Source organism: Saccostrea cucullata, unplaced genomic scaffold (genome assembly GCF_032062105.1).
Source record: "Saccostrea cucullata isolate Sc308-1 unplaced genomic scaffold, CSIRO_AGI_Scuc_v1 ctg749, whole genome shotgun sequence".
In the NCBI taxonomy this organism is placed as follows: domain Eukaryota; kingdom Metazoa; phylum Mollusca; class Bivalvia; order Ostreida; family Ostreidae; genus Saccostrea; species Saccostrea cuccullata.
The window spans coordinates 1-21,307 of NW_026921244.1; the positions used below are offsets into that span (position 1 = coordinate 1).

Consider the following 21,307-nt stretch of genomic DNA (forward strand, 5'->3'; position numbering starts at 1 on the left):
ACCAGCCTTCTCTACAATAGGATCAGTTCCTGCCATCTCTCTCCTTTGTAGGATCTGACAAGGTGTAGGCTGGTTTATACCTCAACACTCCATGATCATCAATGTACTGTAACAGTGGATTGGGGTGTGTGTTGTTCATACTACCTAAAGAGGTATATCTGAAAAATAAAAATCCAACAAAATTATTTGTTTATAAAATACTATGACCTGAACAAGCTCAAAATCTGATAGGGCAAGACCTTATAAAGCATGTGACAAATGAAATTAATAAAAATCTTCTTTAGCTTTTTCAACTTGTGCATACTGCTGAGCCAAAATAGAAGAAGATGCAACTCAATTTTTGGTACTCAGTGCTTTTTGTCAAAAGTGTGAAATGTGAAATAAATTCACTTACCCTCTATCATATAAACTACAGTAAGGTATATTTAGGTCTCTAAGAAACTTCCATATATGTCTATAAGACCAGTTTAAAACAGGATTCACCCTCATAAACTGTGGCCAATCAGAATCGGTCATACTGAAGGCTTGTAAATGACCTAAAAAGATGAGAAAAAGTTAGTTAACAGAGGAATAAATAATTTAGTAAAAGAACATCCTTTTTTAAACAATACACAGCAAGACAACAAGAAAATTATGAGAAGGGTATTTAGTAAAACTTCCTGTCATAAAAGGCATTTTTCTCATACTTTCCACTCAAAATCACTACAAAATTGCAGTATATTGCAGTCTGTAAAATCTACATACTTGAGTATGGGTCTGTAATCCTGGTGCCCATTATAACAGCTTTGATGTCAGAATGCTTATCTTTCAACTGTTGGAGACTGTCTTTTATACGACCCTCAAAGTGCAACATCTCAAGTCGATACCTAAAGTATACAACATCTCAAGTCAATATCTAAAATATACAGCATCTCAAGTCAATACCTCTAATTTACATGATCTCAAGTAGATACCTGAAGTATAAAACATTTCAAGTCGATACCTAAAATATACAACATCTCAAGTTGATATATAAAATTTAAATCTCAAGTCAATACTAAAAATATAAATCATTTCAAGGTTATACCTAAATTATACATCTCAAAATGATATTTTTTTTCATTAGATCTCCAAATCTAATGATTACATGCAAAAATTGTAGAGGCAAGATGAAGTGGGTTGGAAATAAACTTTGTACAAAGGAAGAAAATTTCATTTAAATAGAATTTTTACAGGCCTAGTCATTGATATCACAGCATTCTGGCTATGAACTAATTTACAAAACACATATTTTATCAATGAGCAGGTCTGGTTTTAAAAAAAGTCAAATGCTGGATGATTCTAGTGTTTATTCACAGAAATTTTAAAAATATGAATGAAAATTCAAAGAAAAATTATTCCACATACTTATCTCGTGATAACTGTGTAAATTTTTCTTCCTCAGGAAATGGGAGTCTGCTCTTGATATACAAAGCTTTCAGCCTTCCTTGAAAATCGGGATACTTTCTGAAATAAAAATAGGATATCTTGTATTTTCAAAGCCAACTTCTGAATCCAATGTTTTCATCCGATTGTCATTGCCAAAACCCCCAAATGCTGTTATTGTGTTTAAAGGAAATAAAAATTTGTTACATACCTTTTCACAACTGCATAATAAATGTGAAGTAAGACTGTGCAATCTTTTCCTCCATTGAAGCCAATACATATTTCATCTAAACTGAGGAAAGTAAAATAAAGTTAATACATAAGATTCAATTTCATTCAGCATTATTTATTTCTTTTTCCAACATGTTATTGACTTTTTTTCAGGTTTTGTTTTACTCAAACATTCATTATTTATAACTCAAATTTTCTTTGCGGTATCAGTATTCATTACAGCAATGAATTGCAACCACATGATAAATGAGAAAACCATAGAAATTTAAGTATATATAACTACAGTATATCAATGACACTTTTTTCAATATACACTTCATACTAAAAATAACCCCATATTAGGAATACAAAGCACTAGTACTTTAATCCAAACACTGTTTAGTACCTGTATTTTTCTAGACATTCCTCTAATACAGACACAGCCTCTTTAACACAGTTCCTGTAATGGTCATCAGAGTTACTTGACTCGATCACATCATAAACTCTACGTGTTGCATTTTTGATGGGCTGGCTATCATAGTCTACAATGCTACCTGTGAATAGAAATCTCTTCTAAAATCAAACAGCTCTATCCTATACCAAAACAACCTTTTGTAGGCAGAATTTTTAGCAAGGATGCTGAGTTAGCTAAAATTGAATATCACTAAAAATTAATTGCGTTTTATTTGTAGTAACTTCTTTAATGAGCATTTTCAAATTGCTAAAATTAATTTTCACTAAATTTAAAATAGCAACTTTTAAGAAGAAATCGCTAAATTTGCCTCCCTCTAAAATTTCCACTTATATGGTATTTGTAGGCAAGTGTATGGGTCAAAGTACATATACAGTATGTATATTGAAACTTAAAAATGATCTGACTGCAGTTTTTTCCCAATTCAAAACCAAATAAACAATTTTTTTTACATACCTTCAGGTAATTTTTCTTTCAGTGAAGCAATAGCTTTATGTATTTGTTCTGGTTTACTGGATTCCAGCATCAATTTAACTTTGTAATAACTGTATTTAAAAAATGCCAACAATAATAATCTAATTAGTAAATTTAAGTGAGGTATAATAAGCAATTCACAGATGCTAGCATTATATAGTTTTCTTTGTTACAGCTGTAGTTTTTATATTCCTGTTTCAGATTAACTTTTAAATGTTTCTGTCATAAATATACTCCAGCATCAGCTAAATTTAGATATTCATCTAAAAAAATACTGGGCATTCTATTTAAAGAAAAAAATACCGAGTGCTACTTAAATAGGAAAGCACTAAACTTACCTGTTATGAAAGTCTGGGTATGATCCCAGTGTTACATCAAGTTTAAATTCTTGGTCCACCTCATTCAGTATGGCAGCAATTGATACCTCATCTTGCTGGACAAAGATTTCTTCTGTGTAAAAATGGGCATCAGGATTCTTAAACAAATCCTACAATAAAACAACAAACAAAGCACATTCAGATAAATTCTACTTTGTATTCTTTACTGGGGCACTAAAAAATACACAATTACTGAATTAAATCAAAGTACTGAAAGTACTCATGGGAGTTGAACATGGTAATCTGAAAGATCTCACAGGAAGTAGAGGAAGATTTTCATGCTTTCAGATTTAAGTCAGCTAGAACTAATTTGTTAGAGATACAACACGAAACATTAAAAATAATTTCAATTGCATTTGAATAGTGAAGATCATGGGACTGCTTTTAAATTAGCTGCAGAACTGTTGCTTTCTGAAAAAAAATATTTTGATAGACCGGAGAGCTACAGTGGCACCCATTAAAAAACTGTGTATATTTACTGCACAAAAAAAGTGCGTGCGCTGGTTCTCGATTTATTTTTCCATGTTTTTTAACTGTCACATCAAAATATTACTAATATGTTCTAAAATATATTCTTTCACTGTTTCCACAACAAAACATTCCTTATAATTGTTGTAAATAGCCCTTCAGTCCCTTCTGGCCTCAAAATTGAGATCATATAAAATGTTGTCTATCTATGCTGCGCTGCAATTTTGGTTTGCAAGATAATTTGGTCCAACCCACTTCGTGCAGATGTCAAATATAAGCGAACTTCATAGAGGAGGAAGGGATTTTTATAAATCTTTTTCACGTTTGAGGTAAGAATTAGAAAGAATTAATCCAGAACTAAGCTCAACTTTTCGTGCTCAATAAATGTACAGTTTTTACAATGGGTGGCGCTGTAGATCTGGGGTCTGTCAAAATATTTTTTTCAGAGAGCTACAGTTCTGCAGCTACTTTTAGATACAGGTCAGTTAGTGCAGATTTGAAAGAGATACAACACTAAGCATTAGAAATAAGTTCAGTTTACTTAGCACCGTTTTTGAAAGTGTGTGTAAGGGGGGGGGGGGGGGGGGGCAGAGAAAAAAAATTTAAATTACCTTATAAAAACCGGACAAAATTTTGACCAAACCAAACAAACAACCCCCACCACAAAAAAAATAGTTTTTCCAAAATTGAAAATACTATTTTGTGGGTAGGATTCAAACTTCTTTCAGTACCATTTATTACTCAAACACTGCCCTCATACTTATGAAACATCTGAATCAAAACGCCCCCTTCTCTCTTTTGAATGAAGAGGCAAACACTCTTTTTATTCGATGTTACCATCAACAGACACTAGATTGTCACTTTTCTTTCTCTGATTAAAACAATCATTTGCTTTTCTCTTTTGGGAATGAATGGTTCTTTTCGGACCCAATCATTAATTTTTATAGAATTCTGTGGTTATCTTTTCTATCAAATGTATCTATCTTTATATATTCAATAATTTTAAATTTCATTTTAAGTAATTTCTATATAGAAGTAAGTATGTCTGAATACTTTACATTTTGTTCGTTTTACGTTCGGAAATTTTTCACTCATAGTGAGACACTACCACTTGCCGATGGAGCTAGCTACATGTAGGTCTATAAAATTTTACCCATACCAGGCATGGGGTAATCGTAATCGAGTAATCGTAATCGATTGTAATGATTACTTTTTTTCAAGTAATCGACAGTAATCTGTAATCGAAGAAATTTTCAATTACTTGTAATCGTAATTTAATAGATTACAGCCCAAATTTCCAATGTAATTGTAATTACTTTTTCGATTACTTTCAATTACTTTATACATATACATACAGCTCTACTTTATACATAAATGTTTTTTTGTAGAATCATATTTCAACAGTCAATCAAACATAAATATAATATACAAACCACTCAATATTTGTTGATTTCCTAACTTTTAAAATCATAACTTGAATAATGTTCACAATAACATTTGCATCATAGACATACTTGTCTAGACTTTTTTTTTCAAATTTTAGATGTTGATAAAGTTTGTCTGCTAACAGAAAATAATATATAGCAAAAATAGATTTGAGTGCTTTTATATAAATAAAAATTATCTGAAATACAAACTATATTGTACTAGCTAGGGCCTATTAGAAAAAGAGAAATACTTTTCATATCTGCTTGTGTTTAAAATTTTCAAAATCATTTCCATGTTTTCATTAAAGATTGACTTGTTTTGTCAATGAGTGTCTTTATGTTAAAAGAGGGGGTATTAAGTGTCACTGTGTTTATCTTGGCTAATTGGCTGGGATATCCCTGATAATGAGGTGTGAACTGTGAACTTCATAGACTAGTATTTTATAATTAATAAATCCACTACAGGCAAACAATCTTATAAAACAATTGATTGCTCTCAAAACAAATATTTCAACACAGAAGAAATTGAACTATTTGTTATACTTGAAGGTACATTGAGTTTAAATGTTAATCACTACAAGCTCTACTTGATTCATTTTTTCGAAATAATTAAAACCTAGGAATCGTGTAAATGTGTACTGCCAGCATGCAGAATGTTCAGATACTTGTAAATCACAGTAAAATACAGTCAATTCTCGAATTATCGCCATTCGATTCATCGCCATTTTCGCATTACCGCCATGATTTCCCAAGAACGTTTTTCCTGCTATATAAAATTCTCTTTATAACGCCAAATTCGCATACCGCCATCCGCCACCCTGTTTTCACAACAAACGTCCATTTTTAAGTGTCAATTTTCTCGATATACCGCCACAGGTGTATGTGGTCAGTGAAGCACGGCTAATTGGTTGACGCTTCCCCTCTTGTAAAGTATGCAAACCCAGCGAGGTACATGCAATTAAATAATTCAATAAGATTTAAATAAACAATAATTTTAACATGCACTGTTATAATAACTTTGTATTCCATTTAATAAAAATCATTTAGTCACGGCTTCGACACTGTGACGAAAGCGGTCTTTGTTAAAGTACATTGATATTATAATAACGATATTATTTTGATGATCTCTGCTTTAAACTTAAAAAAATAATTATACGGTATAAAATGTGAACGTTTCATTAACAATGATGCCATAAACAATGAATTTATTCAAGAATTCATTTTACCTACTATCGGCAATATATCACGACGATCGACCCAACACGTTATTTTTTCAATATCCGACGTGCAGATTTACATGCAAACATATGTACTTGTATTTATTTCACAACTGCACATTTTGTTTTAGCAAAATTGTACATTAGAAAGTATTTTCAAATTTAGAAATATGTTTTTATATACATGTGCATGTAATAATAAGAATAGAAATGTTAAATGGTATTTCTAAGAACGGTAACTCTTCTTGTTTCCTAAAAGATGGGAAATTCAATTCATCGCCAAATTCGTTATACCACCATGACTTCTAAATTACAAAAGGTGGCGGTTTATCGAGAATTAACTGTATTAAATAATTTCTGCAACAATCAAGTTATATAGTACGGAGGTTCAAATCCAAACTGCCTGAATACATTCAAACTTCAGAGGATATATCATCAACATTGCTACAAAATATATTTAAATATTTTCCTGCTCTGATATTTAAGGGTGGAAGAAGATTGAATGTAATCGATTATTACACGTAATCGATTACAATGTCTAAAGTAATCGTTTACAATCGATTACAGGACAAAACTGACTGTAATCGATTATTAATCGATTACACAAAATTCCTCCAAGTAATCGATTATTAATCGATTACATTTTTTAGTAATCGTGCCCATGCCTGACCCATACACAGCACTCAGAACCATTGAGCAGTAATCGGAGGGGTCTTTTTGTGCCAGCACCTACAGCGAAATGGGATTTCGGTTTATAATGGTCTCATCAAAAGAGATCATCTCAAAATGCATCCCGCAGGAACGTGAGATGCAAGGATCAACACCTTACTTTGAATCTCTAGAGCAAACTATTTTAACAACTGCGCCACGCGAGTGACACTTAAATTTTGTGATTTTGATTTGACTCAAATGTAATTAAAAATCAGACATAGTTTAACAAGCTACTACAAGAAAAAAACTTGAGGAACGATGTGTTTTCACACATCGATCATTGGGATTATTATACCATTGTGTCTGCATACACGTTTTCATTTCAGTGTGCGAAATTAACGGTGGACCGGTAGACAATGTCTATAGAAAATCTAGTCGGTCTATACCGATCGAAATATTAATAGACCGACTTGTCTATAGGAATTCTGAGTAAGAAACTGGTTCCCTGCTTGTCTCTAATAAACAAACCACAAAAAGGAGGACCAGTTTAAATAAAACGTCTGTATTACACTGATGTATTCCGTTCACCCCTTAGTTATAATAGTTTGTTCCACGATGTATGCAGAAATAATTCGAATTGGAATATTTTATTTTTAACATGAGGGGAGGTTAAGTTGTGATTACTTAATGGCCGCGGACACCAAAACAGTGCAGAAGAAACATGTCCTTCTTCGACCGTTTAAAGTATGTTGAGGGTGCACGCCCAGGAATTATTATTGAGCGGAAGGTAGCGAAGACAGCGAGTTCCAACAAGACAGAAAAAGATGCTGAGTATGACAAAGGTCAGGTGGCAGAGACAGGTCAGGTGGCAGAGACAGAGACTATGATTGAGATGGAACCTGAGCTTATTGAGACAGAATCCATGGAACCAGAAAGTGATTCAGACAGTGAACCTGAACAAAGTGAAAAAGAAAATGAAATGTTGATTAATAAGTTGGTCTATGAGATTGAAAGAGAATATAATTAAACTATGTATGAACAAGTTTTCATGTATTATTAATTTTAATTTCAATATTTTAGCATTGAATGTAGTATTCTAAATTTCGGTCCATAGGAAGTTGCTGCGGTCTATAGAAAATGAAATGTCTATGGTCCGAAAGTCTATAGGACTTTGAAGTTAGTTTCGCACACTGCATTTTAATTGTTTTATTAATAGCCATTCTCTGTAACCACTTAAACTTTGTTGCCACGCATGGTCACCGATTTTGATGAATCTTCACCCATGCTTAGTACTTGACACCAGAAACAAATATCAAACAAAATTTCGTTGCTATGTGTGTCGGTTGCTATGGCAACAGCCGGAAAAGTTTGAAAAATCAAGATTTTCAGCCACTTTTAATCTTGACTGTGGCTGAATGAAAGCTAGAAAAAGCAAACCAACCATATTCACAAAAACATGACACCTTGATGTCACTTATACTGTAAAGAAACTGTTTAGAATATATCTCTAAGTAAGTGGTAACCAAGGGTACATTTGGAATACATTTAAAATGCTGAAATATGCTGAAAAACACTCCGTATTCACTAATGGTAGGTGTTACATGCTCAAACTCAATCAACGACTTAAGAAAAGCAATGAAAATGTTTGACCTTAAGTATATAAGTGTAAGCAATATTATTCTGTAAATAACTTTTATGGTTGCCATGGTAACACAGTGTAACCATGCAAAACCAGTAACTAAGATTGGGTTAATGCTACTGTCTTGAGGAAAAACATGAAAATTCAAGACTGGCAAATATGCATCCTTAGGACCTTGCAACACCAAAACCATAAGAAAAATTGGGTATAATTGCTACTTTGCAGTGTTACCATGGAAACAAAGTACCAGTGCTTAAAAGTGAATTATTTTTCGCTGCATTAAGAATTAAGTTGCCATTTAATCAAGAAACAAATTAAAGGACTCAGCTTGAATAGTACTTATCTGTTAGAACTGAAGTTGAATATCATATGTTGATAAAATTTGATGAAGAAAACAACACTGTTGCTATGGTTACCAAGAAGGGAAAATGTTCGATTTTGTGAACTTTATATCAGTATTAAACCCTGTGTGCCAACTTCTTGCATCCACTTAGAGATTGGATGATAGTCAAAATTAAAAGGCAGGTTAGCTGTTAATAAATATCAATCATAAAAGTTTTGGGAATCTACATTTAAGGGTACGTATCCAAGGAAAGAAAATATTTTTCAGGTTTTTAAGCATATATTTTCTGCTTATTTCCATAGCAACGCTCTATTTAAAGAATCTAATCTGAATTTTTTCAAATGGGAAAAATAGGAGCACACCAACATCTTTAAAAATTGATCATTAGTTATGAGGAAATGTGCTTTTTTAAAAGATAGGATCAGATTTAAACATACAAAGTGTTACTTTGACGACTCTCTGTGGTATAATAACCTTGGCAACCATTGCCAACCAAAATAAAATATCATATTTTGTTCTTGGTATGTGATTCAAGGCTCCTTTTTCTATTATTTGGTCACAATTCATCCTATAATTGCTTTTTATTTTTACGTGTATGACTTTATAAAATTAAATGAATATTTTTTTTACTTTTGAATACTTTGTTACCATAGTAACGTATGTAATAGTTGATTTACCAAAGATGTTTATCATGCATTTGAGACATCTGACCTTCAACTTTTGGAAACAATCATTGCCAATTGTTTGCTTTGTCGCAAATGTTATCTATGGGGCTCTAAACATGTTTAAAAAATGCCATTTTTCGAACTTTAAGACATGTTGCCATGGTAACTATAAAACATAGCAACCAATTTTTGCCTGATTTCAGTTTAGGGTGTCAATGACTTTTATTATAGAGAGTTTGGAGAAATTTTGAGACTATGCGTGCCACAGCTCCTATATAAAATTTCAAATCATTACAGAGAATGGCTCTTAATTATTAATTAAAGCCACGCACATTTTTCTAGTTCAGTTCTAGTGTTGAACACGTGACCAACTAAATGCTGATAAATTCATGAAATTAAAAATTAATGTCATTTGAAATCGTGATATCGAATATCATAAAACTTGAATAGCATTTAAATGCTATTATTTTTATACACCCGTCTTAAGACGGGACGTATTATTTCCCTTTACCAACGTAAAAAAAAAAATGAGTTGCATGTATCTGGTCTGACAAAACTTTTTCCAGTCTAACAGATCATTTTTACTTGTCAGAACAAAAAATGTCTGATCGTGATTTTATTTCTGTACTATTTTTTTAAACGAAACGTTGTTCTGTCTCTTCATTGCTGAAACAAATTGAAAGAAGTTGTGTAAAACCTTAGCGTTCCTTTTGACATTACATGTATTTCACAGCTTCTTACTCTGACAGCAGACAAAAGCTCTATTTTGAATAATTCCGACCCTTTCCAAAGATTTTCCTAAATCTTGTCATTCCTTTAAATGACATGGCCATTGAACCACTTGGTATATAAAGGAGAGAATGAACTAAACTTAAGTATCAAAAAGTTTACTATTCAGAATAAACTCTTAACAGCACTGGGGCGTAGTGGAGTCGGCCGAGGATTGTCAATTGATAAATGACAGAAAACTGGGACTATTTTTTAATCCGGAAATCAAATTTATGAGTCATTTCTAGGAAATATGACAAAAATATGCTATTCAAGTTGAGTTAAATAAAATTCAATTTAATTTACTTTCAAATCATTTATGAAAATTAAGATTAATTCAGAAAAATGAGATGGACTATTTCTATTGCGGATGTTTCTGCAAGTTTATATAGAATAGTGCGAGTTTATATTGAATATCACAGGGGAGTAAATTGGCCGACACAGAAGCACCACGACAGCCGCTATATTATTCATTGTAAAATTACTGCGCTAGAAATCGCGTGGCGACCATGGGAGATTGAACATAGTTCAACTCCCAAAAAGCATCAGCCTTGTCAAAATCAAGTGATAACAGAGGTACTACACAATGCATGTGTTTGTATATATAAAATGAAGTGCCACGCCACAGCATGATACGCCCGTCAAAAAATTACAATTTTCTTGAACAGTTTAGGTGCAAGAAAATCACATCAACCTTGATTCTAAGATTTCAATGATTTTTCCATTCCTTAAAATATTTATCCATCCCCTGTGATGTAGGCATCAATTATAATAAATATTACATCACCGATAGATTTCTGTGCTGGTTGTGTTAGACCTTGTCAAATGCCCGTCATCAAATTAGTCTTAAAAACTTAATCTATACCAAATTAATTTTGAAAAGAAAAGGCTGGCCATCAAATGACATATGTTATAAACTGACCAGCAGTTCTTCTGTCTAATCCCCAAAGGGTACAGATAAGACTGCTTAATCAGAGCGACTGAGACAGCTAGTCTTCATACATTGAACTCATTAATTAATCTTTAACTGGATGCTTGTCTACTCATTACTACCAAGAGATGAATGGGTCTGCACTATCTACTATAATTTTTTTTAAAAAACATATAAAATACTCAAAGATTTTTTTTTTGGTTGAGATTTAATGTCCGACAGGTTTTAATATGTAATTCATATGGACATGCTAATTCCACCCCACCCCATAAAATTAGTTTTTAAATTAATAATATTACATAATATCAGATTAGTCTATTATGCAATATGAAATTAGTTTTAATTACTTTTCATCAAATTCATTTTAAAACTTAAGCTAGTCAACAAGAGCTATTTTTAATCAAACAGGCTTACCTATTTGCCCAATACTCAAGGGATATAGATAACACCAATGCTCTGTCAGTTAGCTCCTCGCACTCAAAACCCATTAATTTCTCTCTAATTTGACATGCTATTTTCTGTTATCAAAATTCTTCTTGACCAGTGCTTGATAATAATACTCATGGGAGAGGTAGGATTTCTCTGACAAACATTATATTTGTTATAGATTGCTGTCAAGTATATGCTTGAAAAAAATAAGTATTTTCTTGATTTAACACTTTTTTAACAAGAACAGTGCAATACTCTTACGTTATTTGGGATGTGTAAATGAATAGTAAAAAGACACATTTTTTTTTAAAAATTCACTTAAATTAAAGGTCACAGTGACCTTGAAATAGATCGCGACACAACCTCTACCTAATATGCATAAACTGGCCAAGTTTGATGATTGTAAGTCTTATGGTTTTCTAGTTATGGGCCGGAAAGGATTTTTCCATATTTGGCTATAGCTTCTTAATTAAAGGTCAGAGCGACCTACTTTTTGTGCGCGACACACCTTCTACCCAAGATGCATCAGATGACAAAGTTTGATAATCCTAGGCCTAGTAGTATTAAAGTTATGAGCCGGAAACGAAAAAGCTAACAGACAGACAGACGGACACGAAGCCTATTACATAATACGTCCCGTCTTAAGACGGGCGTATGATAGAAAGATTTCAGATAACTGCCTCTTTTTGCTCTTTATTTCAATCAGCATTAAGTAATGCCCTCCCTTATTGAACAATTTAACTTTTTCAAAATTGGTTGGTTGCTGGATGGACTTTAACCAAAGAAGTATAGAAACACAAAACACAGGAAAAAAAGTATTCATTGTGGGTGTACGTAGACTTGAAGTTTGTACTTTTTATTCAATCTGAAAGTTCACAGACCATGAACTATATACTACCGTATAATCCCTATTAACCGCCCCTACCCCTATAAGCGCCCCCCTGGGTCTTTTTTAATTGTCAGGAAATAAGGGCCCCCTTTACAGTGATCAAAATCATCCAGAATCGTATCAAAAGTCCACCATAATGAAGAAAGTGAAAATGAAACTTTGTTTTTAGGTAACTCATACATAAAATATTCTTGAAAGTAAGAGATTTTTAGAACGACCTAATCATGTATTTCTGAAAGTGAAAGTTAAACATACAAGTACAAAATTTGTTCTCCTTGCCTATTCCCTAATTTCGAAGTGGGAAAATGAGTCATATAGCATAATTTGGGTGAATTATTGTAATTTAAAGGAAGGTTAGACAATTTTTAGTGATTCTTTGTTATTTGTTTTTTTTAAAAAAAGATTTCTTGAAGTTAAAATATGACATTCAAAATTTTAGCAAGAATATCAAAATAACCGCCCCCTTTCCGCAATTTTCTAAGCGCCCGGGGCGGTTAATAGGGATTATACGGTATTATTATAAAGGACGCTGCTAAAATTACAGGCCTTTTTCACGGTAGGAGCTTGTCGTGTCTTTATTAGAGGCTGTACAGAGTTGAAAAGCTATATTATATTTCTTGGCAATGGGCTATAGATAACTCCACCTAATGTAAAATTTGATTGCAAGGCAGTTTCTCAAGTATCCTGCTTAATATCTAGAAACCCATTGTCATGTAAATGTTGTTTTAATATTTTAAATGTATCAAGCATCAAGGAAATCAGCCATGAAAGCATCCATGAGGAGGACAGAAAATGATAGGCAAGAACAATGGATAGCTTAGAACCTTATGTAATGTGAAAAAAAATATACCCTAAAGAGATGAGTATTATACTTATTAACTTTTTAAAAATTAAAAAAAAGGCTTTTCATGGAAATATGTTTAAAAGATAATTCTAAAAATAAATTTAATAGTTGTTTTCTGCATAACTTACCTCTAAAGCTATAAAACTAAACTTATTAACTTTTTAAAATTAAAAAAAAAATCTTTTCTTGAAAAAAATGTATAAATTAAAGGTACTATTTAAATTTAAAATTTATTTAAATTTTTAAGATAGTTTTCTGCATTACTGACCTCTAAAGCTATAAAACTCCTCTCCATAATGGATGGGACACCGGGGAATATATACACATTATTGACCACCACTAGAGGGAACTTATTCTTCTCTCCGGTCTTCTTGTTAACCCCATACACCAGTCGGGCCGACTTTGGAATCTAGAGGAAAAAACACTTTTTACAAACCTTTGGCTGAATTGACGATACCTAAGTCTATAGAGCTTCCCTGTTTACACAGAATGAAAAAAGTAAATGGCCACATTTCAGCTACTGTGGCGATGAAAAAATGATTCAGGTAAACCACTAGGTCAATATAAGTATGACAAACCAGAAATATCATCTGCTGAAAAGTTTATCTGTAATTCTATATCCTGGTGATTCAACCATGCAAATTTTTCACATGCCCTGTTGAATGAATGCACGTCAAAGTCTTTTTGTGACTTATATACATAGACTTCCCCTAAGGCTGACATCACTTCCTTTCATTTTACACACCATTTAAACATTGGCAACTAACTATGGAAATTTAAGATCAAATGTTTAAGAAATAAGAAAGGAAAAAAAAAATTTAAAATCCATCATAGGAATTTTTCTTAGATATCATGTATATGTATTTGTATCAGTTACAGGTTTTTTTTTTTCATTTGAGTATACAGTTTTTGCTTCATTTTATTAAATAAAAGGAGTTATTATTCTAAGGCTGATAACTTTTTGTTGCAATATATTGCAATATATATATTAACTTTATGCAATATGAATTGCAATATTTTTAACAGAAATTAAAATTTCCTTTTCTGAGCTTTATAAATCTCCACTTACATAATTATATAAGCAGAGTGTATGTAACTACTATGATATGTTGGAACAAACACGAGGCCCATGGTCCACATCGCTCACCTTAGTAACTCTGGCCATGCTGTTCTTTACCAGATTTCCCCCCTTGTAATACCTAGTGTGACCCCTTCCTTCCCCTAGGGGACATGCGTGATTTGGACAATTTTGAATCTACAATACCCCAGGTTGCTTATACATTAGTTTCAGCTCTTCTGACCCAGTGGTTCTTGAAATTTTTAAAGATTTCTCCTATATATTTCAATGTAAAAATTGGATTCCCTACTCTGGTCCCGCCCTACCCCTGGGAAACAGGATTTTAACAATTTAGAATCTACACTATCCCAGGATGCTTCCACATAAGTTTCAGCTTTTCTTGCCCAGTGGTTCTTGAGAAGAAGATTTTTTCCTATATACATTTGTATTTCACTGTAAATCTTGGATTCCCAATTGTGGCCCTGCCCTACCCCTGGGGACCATGGTTTTAACAATTTAGAATCTACACTACCCCAGGATGCTTCCACATATTAAGTTTCAGCTTTTCTGGCCCAGTGTTTCTAGAGAATGACCCCAACCTTTTTTGTGTTTTCTTGCAAGGGGACTTGGCCTTTCATTTTAACAATTTAAACTCCCCCTTCACTGAAGGATGTTTTGTACCAAATGTGGTTAAAATTTGCCAAGTGGTTCTTACGAAGAAATTGAAAATGTGAAAAGTTTACAGACATGCAAACAGCTAGACTGATGGATGGACGACAGACAATTGGTGATTAGAAAAGCTCACTCGAGCTTTCAACTCAGGTGAACTAAAAAGTTCTTGATGATTTCACAACAGTTTACATCAAAATGCAACCATGCAACAGCTACCATAGTTTACTGTGTGGTATATGATTGAAAATGTTTCTGATATCCAAAACTTTGTATTTACTTAGGAAATCCCAAACTTGAGCATTTTGCTAGAATATAAATGTATTACAATATGATAGTTATTGTCAACAAATTGCAGTTTACCTAAGATCAAAATTATTGTGCAGTCCTAGTACATTCAAAGGATGAGGAAAACATGTACTGGAAAGTGTTTTTAGAAAACAAAAAATGAAGCAAGGACCCACTATAATTTCAAAGTATACTGTAGATCACTAAATTTTTGCGACACCTTATTTTCGCGAGATAGTAATTGACTCTTTATTAGCGAGACATACTTTTCATGAATTGTTGTTTTTCCTCTATATAATCGTAAGGAATACTTTTAAACGCGAGAATGAAATTTTCGCAAGCTCATTGTCTCGCGTAATTACGCGAAAATTAAGTTCTCGCGAATAAAACGTGATTTACAGTACATTAAGGACACAAGATTGATATCATAAAAACTTCCACAAAAACATTTGAAGTCCAGTTATTCAAAAGTCAAATTTAATATTCACATTTAATTCTTCCTGTGAGTTGCATTGCTATAATTAACACATTGATCTTGTTGACAAACTGTCAAAAATTAATTGGGAATTTTACAATAATAACTCACTGAACTTGTATATAGAGCATTGCATATGGAAAGAAATTTTTTTCTTCAAAAATCCATATGCTTTTTAACTATAATAATTATAAGGCACTTCCTTATTACTGTGAAATTATTTATTTTAGTGGGGTTTCAAGTTTCAATGTATTTTCTAGGTTCAAAGGAATCCCTGAATTCATGTCAGCACAAAATGTTATACATGTACTACATAAAGTACTAGTATGGTTACAGTGGTATCTTTTTTCTTCTTCAACCATGAAATCAAATCCTTTTGATCATAACAGCATTTTTTCTTTAAAGACCCAATTTTTTTACCGTACGGTTACCTGAGGAGGGGGAGTGGTCCAAGTAACAGGGGGTGTTATTTACCTGCATGGAGACCCCCAATACTCAAGATGTCAAAAATCTATATACACGTAGTAGTACACAGGAAGTCGGTGTTTGGTGATCAGGGTCAACATTCCATGTTTCATGTCTTAATTTGATTGAAACCACTTGATATAATCGAAATATTTCAATATGAAATTTATTTATAGATACTTTCAGCGATATCTATTGAAGAAAAAAAATTATAAAGAAATGTCGTTTTTACATTTTAAAAAAAAAATTGTTAAATTAAAGAAGAAGAACACAGAGTAAAACTACAAAGTAAACATATCTTTTTTAATTGTGTGTGAATATCAAAATAAAAAAAAAAAAAAAAAAAAATTCCATTCATGGGCCTATCTGTCATGTGAACATTTACAATGTACCGCGCGATAGGAATATTGCTTGCATTCTGACCAACACTATTAAGGAGGCTGGGGGGTCAACAAATTAATCAAAAATTAACCACCAGATTTAACTTATTTTTTTACATACAGTATCTTAAGCTGTCAACTATCATTTGGCATAGAAAAAATTCATATATTTTAGTTTTAAAATTTGATCATTTTTTATATCTTTATATGGAGCTCTTCTTTTAAAGGAGATAAAAATAGTCTAAAAATGGCTGCCACACCCCAGCCTCGTTAAAGTGTCGAAAATATTCACCATTTCCGGGTGTTCGTTGTTATATTTTTTTATTGTTTGCAAGATTTCTTTTATACTTTTAAGCATTGATCTTTGTCTTTATATTCACTTTTTAATTTCGAATACTGGGTACTGACAGACGTTAGGAAATTCCTAAAAGTTACAATCTTGAAACTTATGTTTCTGACATTTCAGAACTTTACAACAATATTGAACATAGTGTAGATTGCATTCATATATATACAAAGATAAAACATGGGATAAAGTAATTTTTTATCCATGCCGTTTGTGCTAAACATCTTTTCTTATTTATTATATTCCGATTTGTTATAATTTTAATCGGCAAGTAGCGTTTCTGTGCACGGACGGTCTAATATTACAGCAGATATCTTGGACGACATCTTGCCTAAAAATACAATACCCCCGTGTATACAAGGCGGGTACATGAAAGTGTTTGACGCATGTCCAAGCAATCGTTTTCAAAACACACAAACTCAGACTATCAGGTAGCACGGGTAGCTGGCCTGTCAATCAAATCGGAAGCTATTGTTTTTTTAATGATTGACAGGCGGTAAATTATTGATCTTGAATCAGGTAGATTTTGGGGGCATTAACATAAAATTGGGTGTTTAAACCAAAAAAAAATTAAAACCCCAAGACAATAAGTGTTTATACAATATAAAAATATATTATCATGATTATAGTGATTTACTGTACAATGTATCAAACATATTAAGCGTGTTAAGTATGTATTAGAATTACCATGGCCAGTTTCATCTTTGGTGAGGAAAGATCTTCAGCCCCCCAGAACTGCCTACAGAGCTCCACAATGTCAGGGTGAGGGGAGACAACATCATTAAAGGCCTTAGCCACACCTACAGGTGAAAAAAATCCCATGTTAGCAAAGAAAAAGAAAATATGGTCAACAATCAAAGCGAGGTAAACTTTTATTACATTCTTCAACACTTAATTCTTTATCACTAGCTAATATTTTAATTAAATGTTTATAACTTCTTCGTTAATTTTGTAAGGTTATTATGAAATGTAAAGCTGCACCTTCAAATGTGAGATCATCATGAGTAGGGCCTATTCCACCAGAGGTGATCACATGGGTGTACCTCGAAGAAAACTCACAGACTTCTTTTGCAATTACTTCCAGATCATCACCAATAACAGAAATCTATAAGTGTTTTTAAAAAGGCACTCTTTATTCTGTCATTTCCAGAAAAATTAAAATCAAAATTCTGTACTGTTAATAACCCACAGAAAAATGAATCTGAACATTTTGTACACATTTCCACATCTTAACAATGTCTTTATCTCATATTATACTTCTATCTTTGATACCTTTTTGACTTTGACTCCGAGGGTAAATAAATGTTTGCACAGGAAATGTGAGTTGGTGTCAGCTGTCTGCCCCTTTAAAATTTCATCCCCGATCACTGTAAAAAAACATTCCTGATTTAAAACCTACAAACTGTAAATGGGTTGATACATCAAAGACAACTGACTTTAAAATTTTGAGAGTGACCACAACTGCTCATCAAAGGTGAATACTATAGAATACAGTCAACATTTTTGTTACTGTATACAGGGAAATTTTAGCCTGTTTTACTTTTGCCTCTTTCTCCTTATACACAAGTGGGTGAATTTAAGGAATGCAGCGTAATGTGTTTAACAGAACCGTGACTGGGAGAATTAATTATATCCAAAGCAAATTTTTTTTACCAGTGTGAAAGGGGGAAAGTAACATACAGCAAAAATAACTGTATACAGCATTATTTGGAATTTCAATATTTAAGACTTGTCTTTCAGACTTTGCATATTTTAGAACTATTAGTTTTATTTGAAATATTCTTGGGAATATCACATTTTTACTAGAAGTTGGTAAAAATCCTGATGCAAGCTCAATACTGCAGAGGTGTCTGAGAGAGGAACAAATCACAACTCTGCAGATTGGAGTGATTTGATTTTCAACAGGTTGGGACCAATCGCCCAAATGGGATATAATAGTCCGTTTGGGATATAATATCCCGAATGGGCTATAAATTTACAGTGCAAAAATTGGAAATTTTTATTTTGGCAATAAATATCAAAAATCCGCATCAAAATACTTTAAAAGGAATAGCTTTTGGTAAGCAAGTTTTTCAGCAACCCTACCGTTTGTTAGATTGATCCCCAAGAAGTTAAGGAACTTTGAGGGATCGATCTCCTAAACAAATGATATACAGGAAAACATGTCAACCAAAAGTTATTCCATTTTAAGTGGCCTGATGCGGATTTATGATATTTATAACCAAAATAAAAATTTTCAATTTTTGCACTGTAAATTTATAGCTGCCCATTCGGGATATTATATCCCAAACGGACTATTATATCCCATTTGGGCGATTGTTCCCAACCTGTTCAAGAATACATTAAGCAACTATAAGATGCATTATGAATTGAATGAAATTTTACTATCTAATTCATAGTATAATCTTGGAGCCATCTCTATTACCTACCCAAAAGTAATTGCCTGCAGTAAAGATTTTTTTTAATCTAAAATAAGTCTCATTGCATAGATGTCAACAAACATGAAACACTTCAACACACGTGTTACTTTTTGTCTATATCTACCGAAAAACATTTTTGAGAACAACACACAAACGTACCTTAATCAAACTATCCTCAGTAGCTTAATACGAAATGGGTAATTCAAGCTATATATAGCTAAGACCCGTTTCCTATGGCATTATATTTTGTCTAGGAGTTATTCCCTTTAGCCGCCATATTGTAGGGCAACATATCCAGATCCCTTCGTTATTCAACCAAGTTCAATTTGTTATACTCGTTACAAAGGTAAAGATAACACTATTTTCCTTATATGTTTGTCAAAGCCTCTATTAATTCATAATTTTAAGATTGTAAATATTTTCCCCCATTTCTATCTTGCATGCATGTTTAAAGAGGTAAATTCACTACTTTGCCCTACAAGATGGCGGCTAAAGGGAATAACTCTTAAGCAAAATATGTCATAAGAAAAGGGTATATTGTGCTTGACCTGTTCAACATGTCAAAAATTTTTGTTACACAACCTCCCCTGACAGATGCTACTTGCGTCATAAAGGCAGAAAATAATTCTCAGAATCAACTCTGTTGCTTACCAATAATCCCAGCAGTAAAATCTCTGGACGTCATCTGCAGTGAGTGACGAGTTACAATGTGTTTTAGTAAAGTTGACGCTCGTCTGACAGCCTTCTCCATCCGATACGCATGCGACTAAATTGGATACCGATTCCGACGTTATTACAGCTGTATCACCTAACCCGATTTATTCGAAGAGAACGCGAAAACATCTTGGTCAACTGAGTGATCTATTAGAAACAAGCTTACAATAGTTTAATATTTTATAATATATGGCTAACAACACATTCCTGTATATAAATATGTGCTTTAGTGCTAATAAAGAATTGAATTGAATTGAATTATTTGGAAACTACACCTTAGTCCTAGATCAATTCTAACATGAAAATAATATATAGACAAAAGAATGTCAGACTGCTCGGCCCAACGACACCTCGGCCCAACGATACCTCGGCCCATTGACACCTCGGCTCCAAAATGACCTTGATTCCGCAAATCTACATAACATGTCTACTAACCCTAAAAAGGTTTTACCTACATCGGACGAACAGTTTACAAGATCATTCCCGGACAAAAAAGTTCCAGGAAGAAGAAGAAGAAAAAAAATAATAATAATGAGATACTCGTAAAAAGAGAATGACATATGTTTTCCTTCATTTAATCTGTATTTTATGATTTATAATACAATATATCGACCTTTTTTTTCAATATGGCTACTTTAAACACTTCCCCTTTTCAAGATATAAAGCATAAAATATTTAGCATTTTGGCTCCTTGTAACCCTTTATTACGCAACACATGATCAAAATTTTGTAAAACGTTGTTGTAAATCGTTAAGATGAAAATCTTTGATATTTAATTGATTATGAAAGATTTAAAAATGAAAGACCATTGGCTCCTTTGAGCGCCTTATTTGAGGAGACAGTCCCTTTCTCCTGATATCAAGTAAAACGTCTTGTGATTTCAAAGACTTTTTGTTCAACACCTATTCAGAGATTTCTTTTCGTTGTTAAGATATGCTGAATTGAAATATTTAGGGGCCACCCCTAAAGTCCTTAATGGGGCCATTTTACAAAAATTCAAAGTATGCATATTGTTAAGACATTATTCTGACTATTTTTTGTTCAATATTGCTTATTTAAATTGTCCCCCTTTTTGAGATATGAAGCGTCAAAGATTTAGCATTCTGGCCCCTTGTGGCCCCTACTTACGTACTATATGATCAAAACTTTATAATATATTTATAATATCAAAACTTTATAATATATTTATAATATATTGTTGCAACTCGTTCAGATAAATATCTTTGCTTCTGTAATGTATCACAAAATATTGATCATTAAAGAGTTAAAGATGAAAGACTTCTGG

General features: G+C 32.6%; 1 protein-coding gene across 1 annotated transcript; it reads right to left on the reverse strand.

The window, feature by feature from the left end:
• Nucleotides 1–12: 12 nt before the first annotated feature.
• Nucleotides 13–20,068, reverse strand: LOC134259563 (FAD synthase-like). The gene is made up of 13 exons (XM_062742150.1): nt 19,960–20,068; nt 18,161–18,255; nt 17,870–17,993; nt 17,576–17,688; nt 13,477–13,617; nt 2,899–3,047; nt 2,543–2,631; nt 2,021–2,168; nt 1,616–1,696; nt 1,387–1,485; nt 745–866; nt 395–536; nt 13–158 (listed from the first exon to the last, which is right to left on the reverse strand). The coding sequence occupies exons 1-13, from the start codon at nt 20,057–20,059 to the stop codon at nt 23–25; spliced, it is 1,539 nt and encodes a 512-aa protein (XP_062598134.1). The 5' UTR covers nt 20,060–20,068; the 3' UTR covers nt 13–22.
• Between the last annotated feature and the right edge of the window lie 1,239 nt (nt 20,069–21,307).

Excerpts from the sequence above, each read along its gene's own strand:
- LOC134259563 (XM_062742150.1), bottom strand. The coding sequence starts at position 20,059 with ATGGAGAAGGCTGTCAGACGAGCGTCAACTTTACTAAAACACATTGTA. Across the intron at positions 2,632-2,898 it reads TACCCAGACTTTCATAACAG|TTATTACAAAGTTAAATTGA; the intron begins GTAAGTTTAGTG and ends TTTTAAATACAG. Across the intron at positions 159-394 it reads TGTAGTTTATATGATAGAGG|ATATACCTCTTTAGGTAGTA; the intron begins GTAAGTGAATTT and ends TTTATTTTTCAG.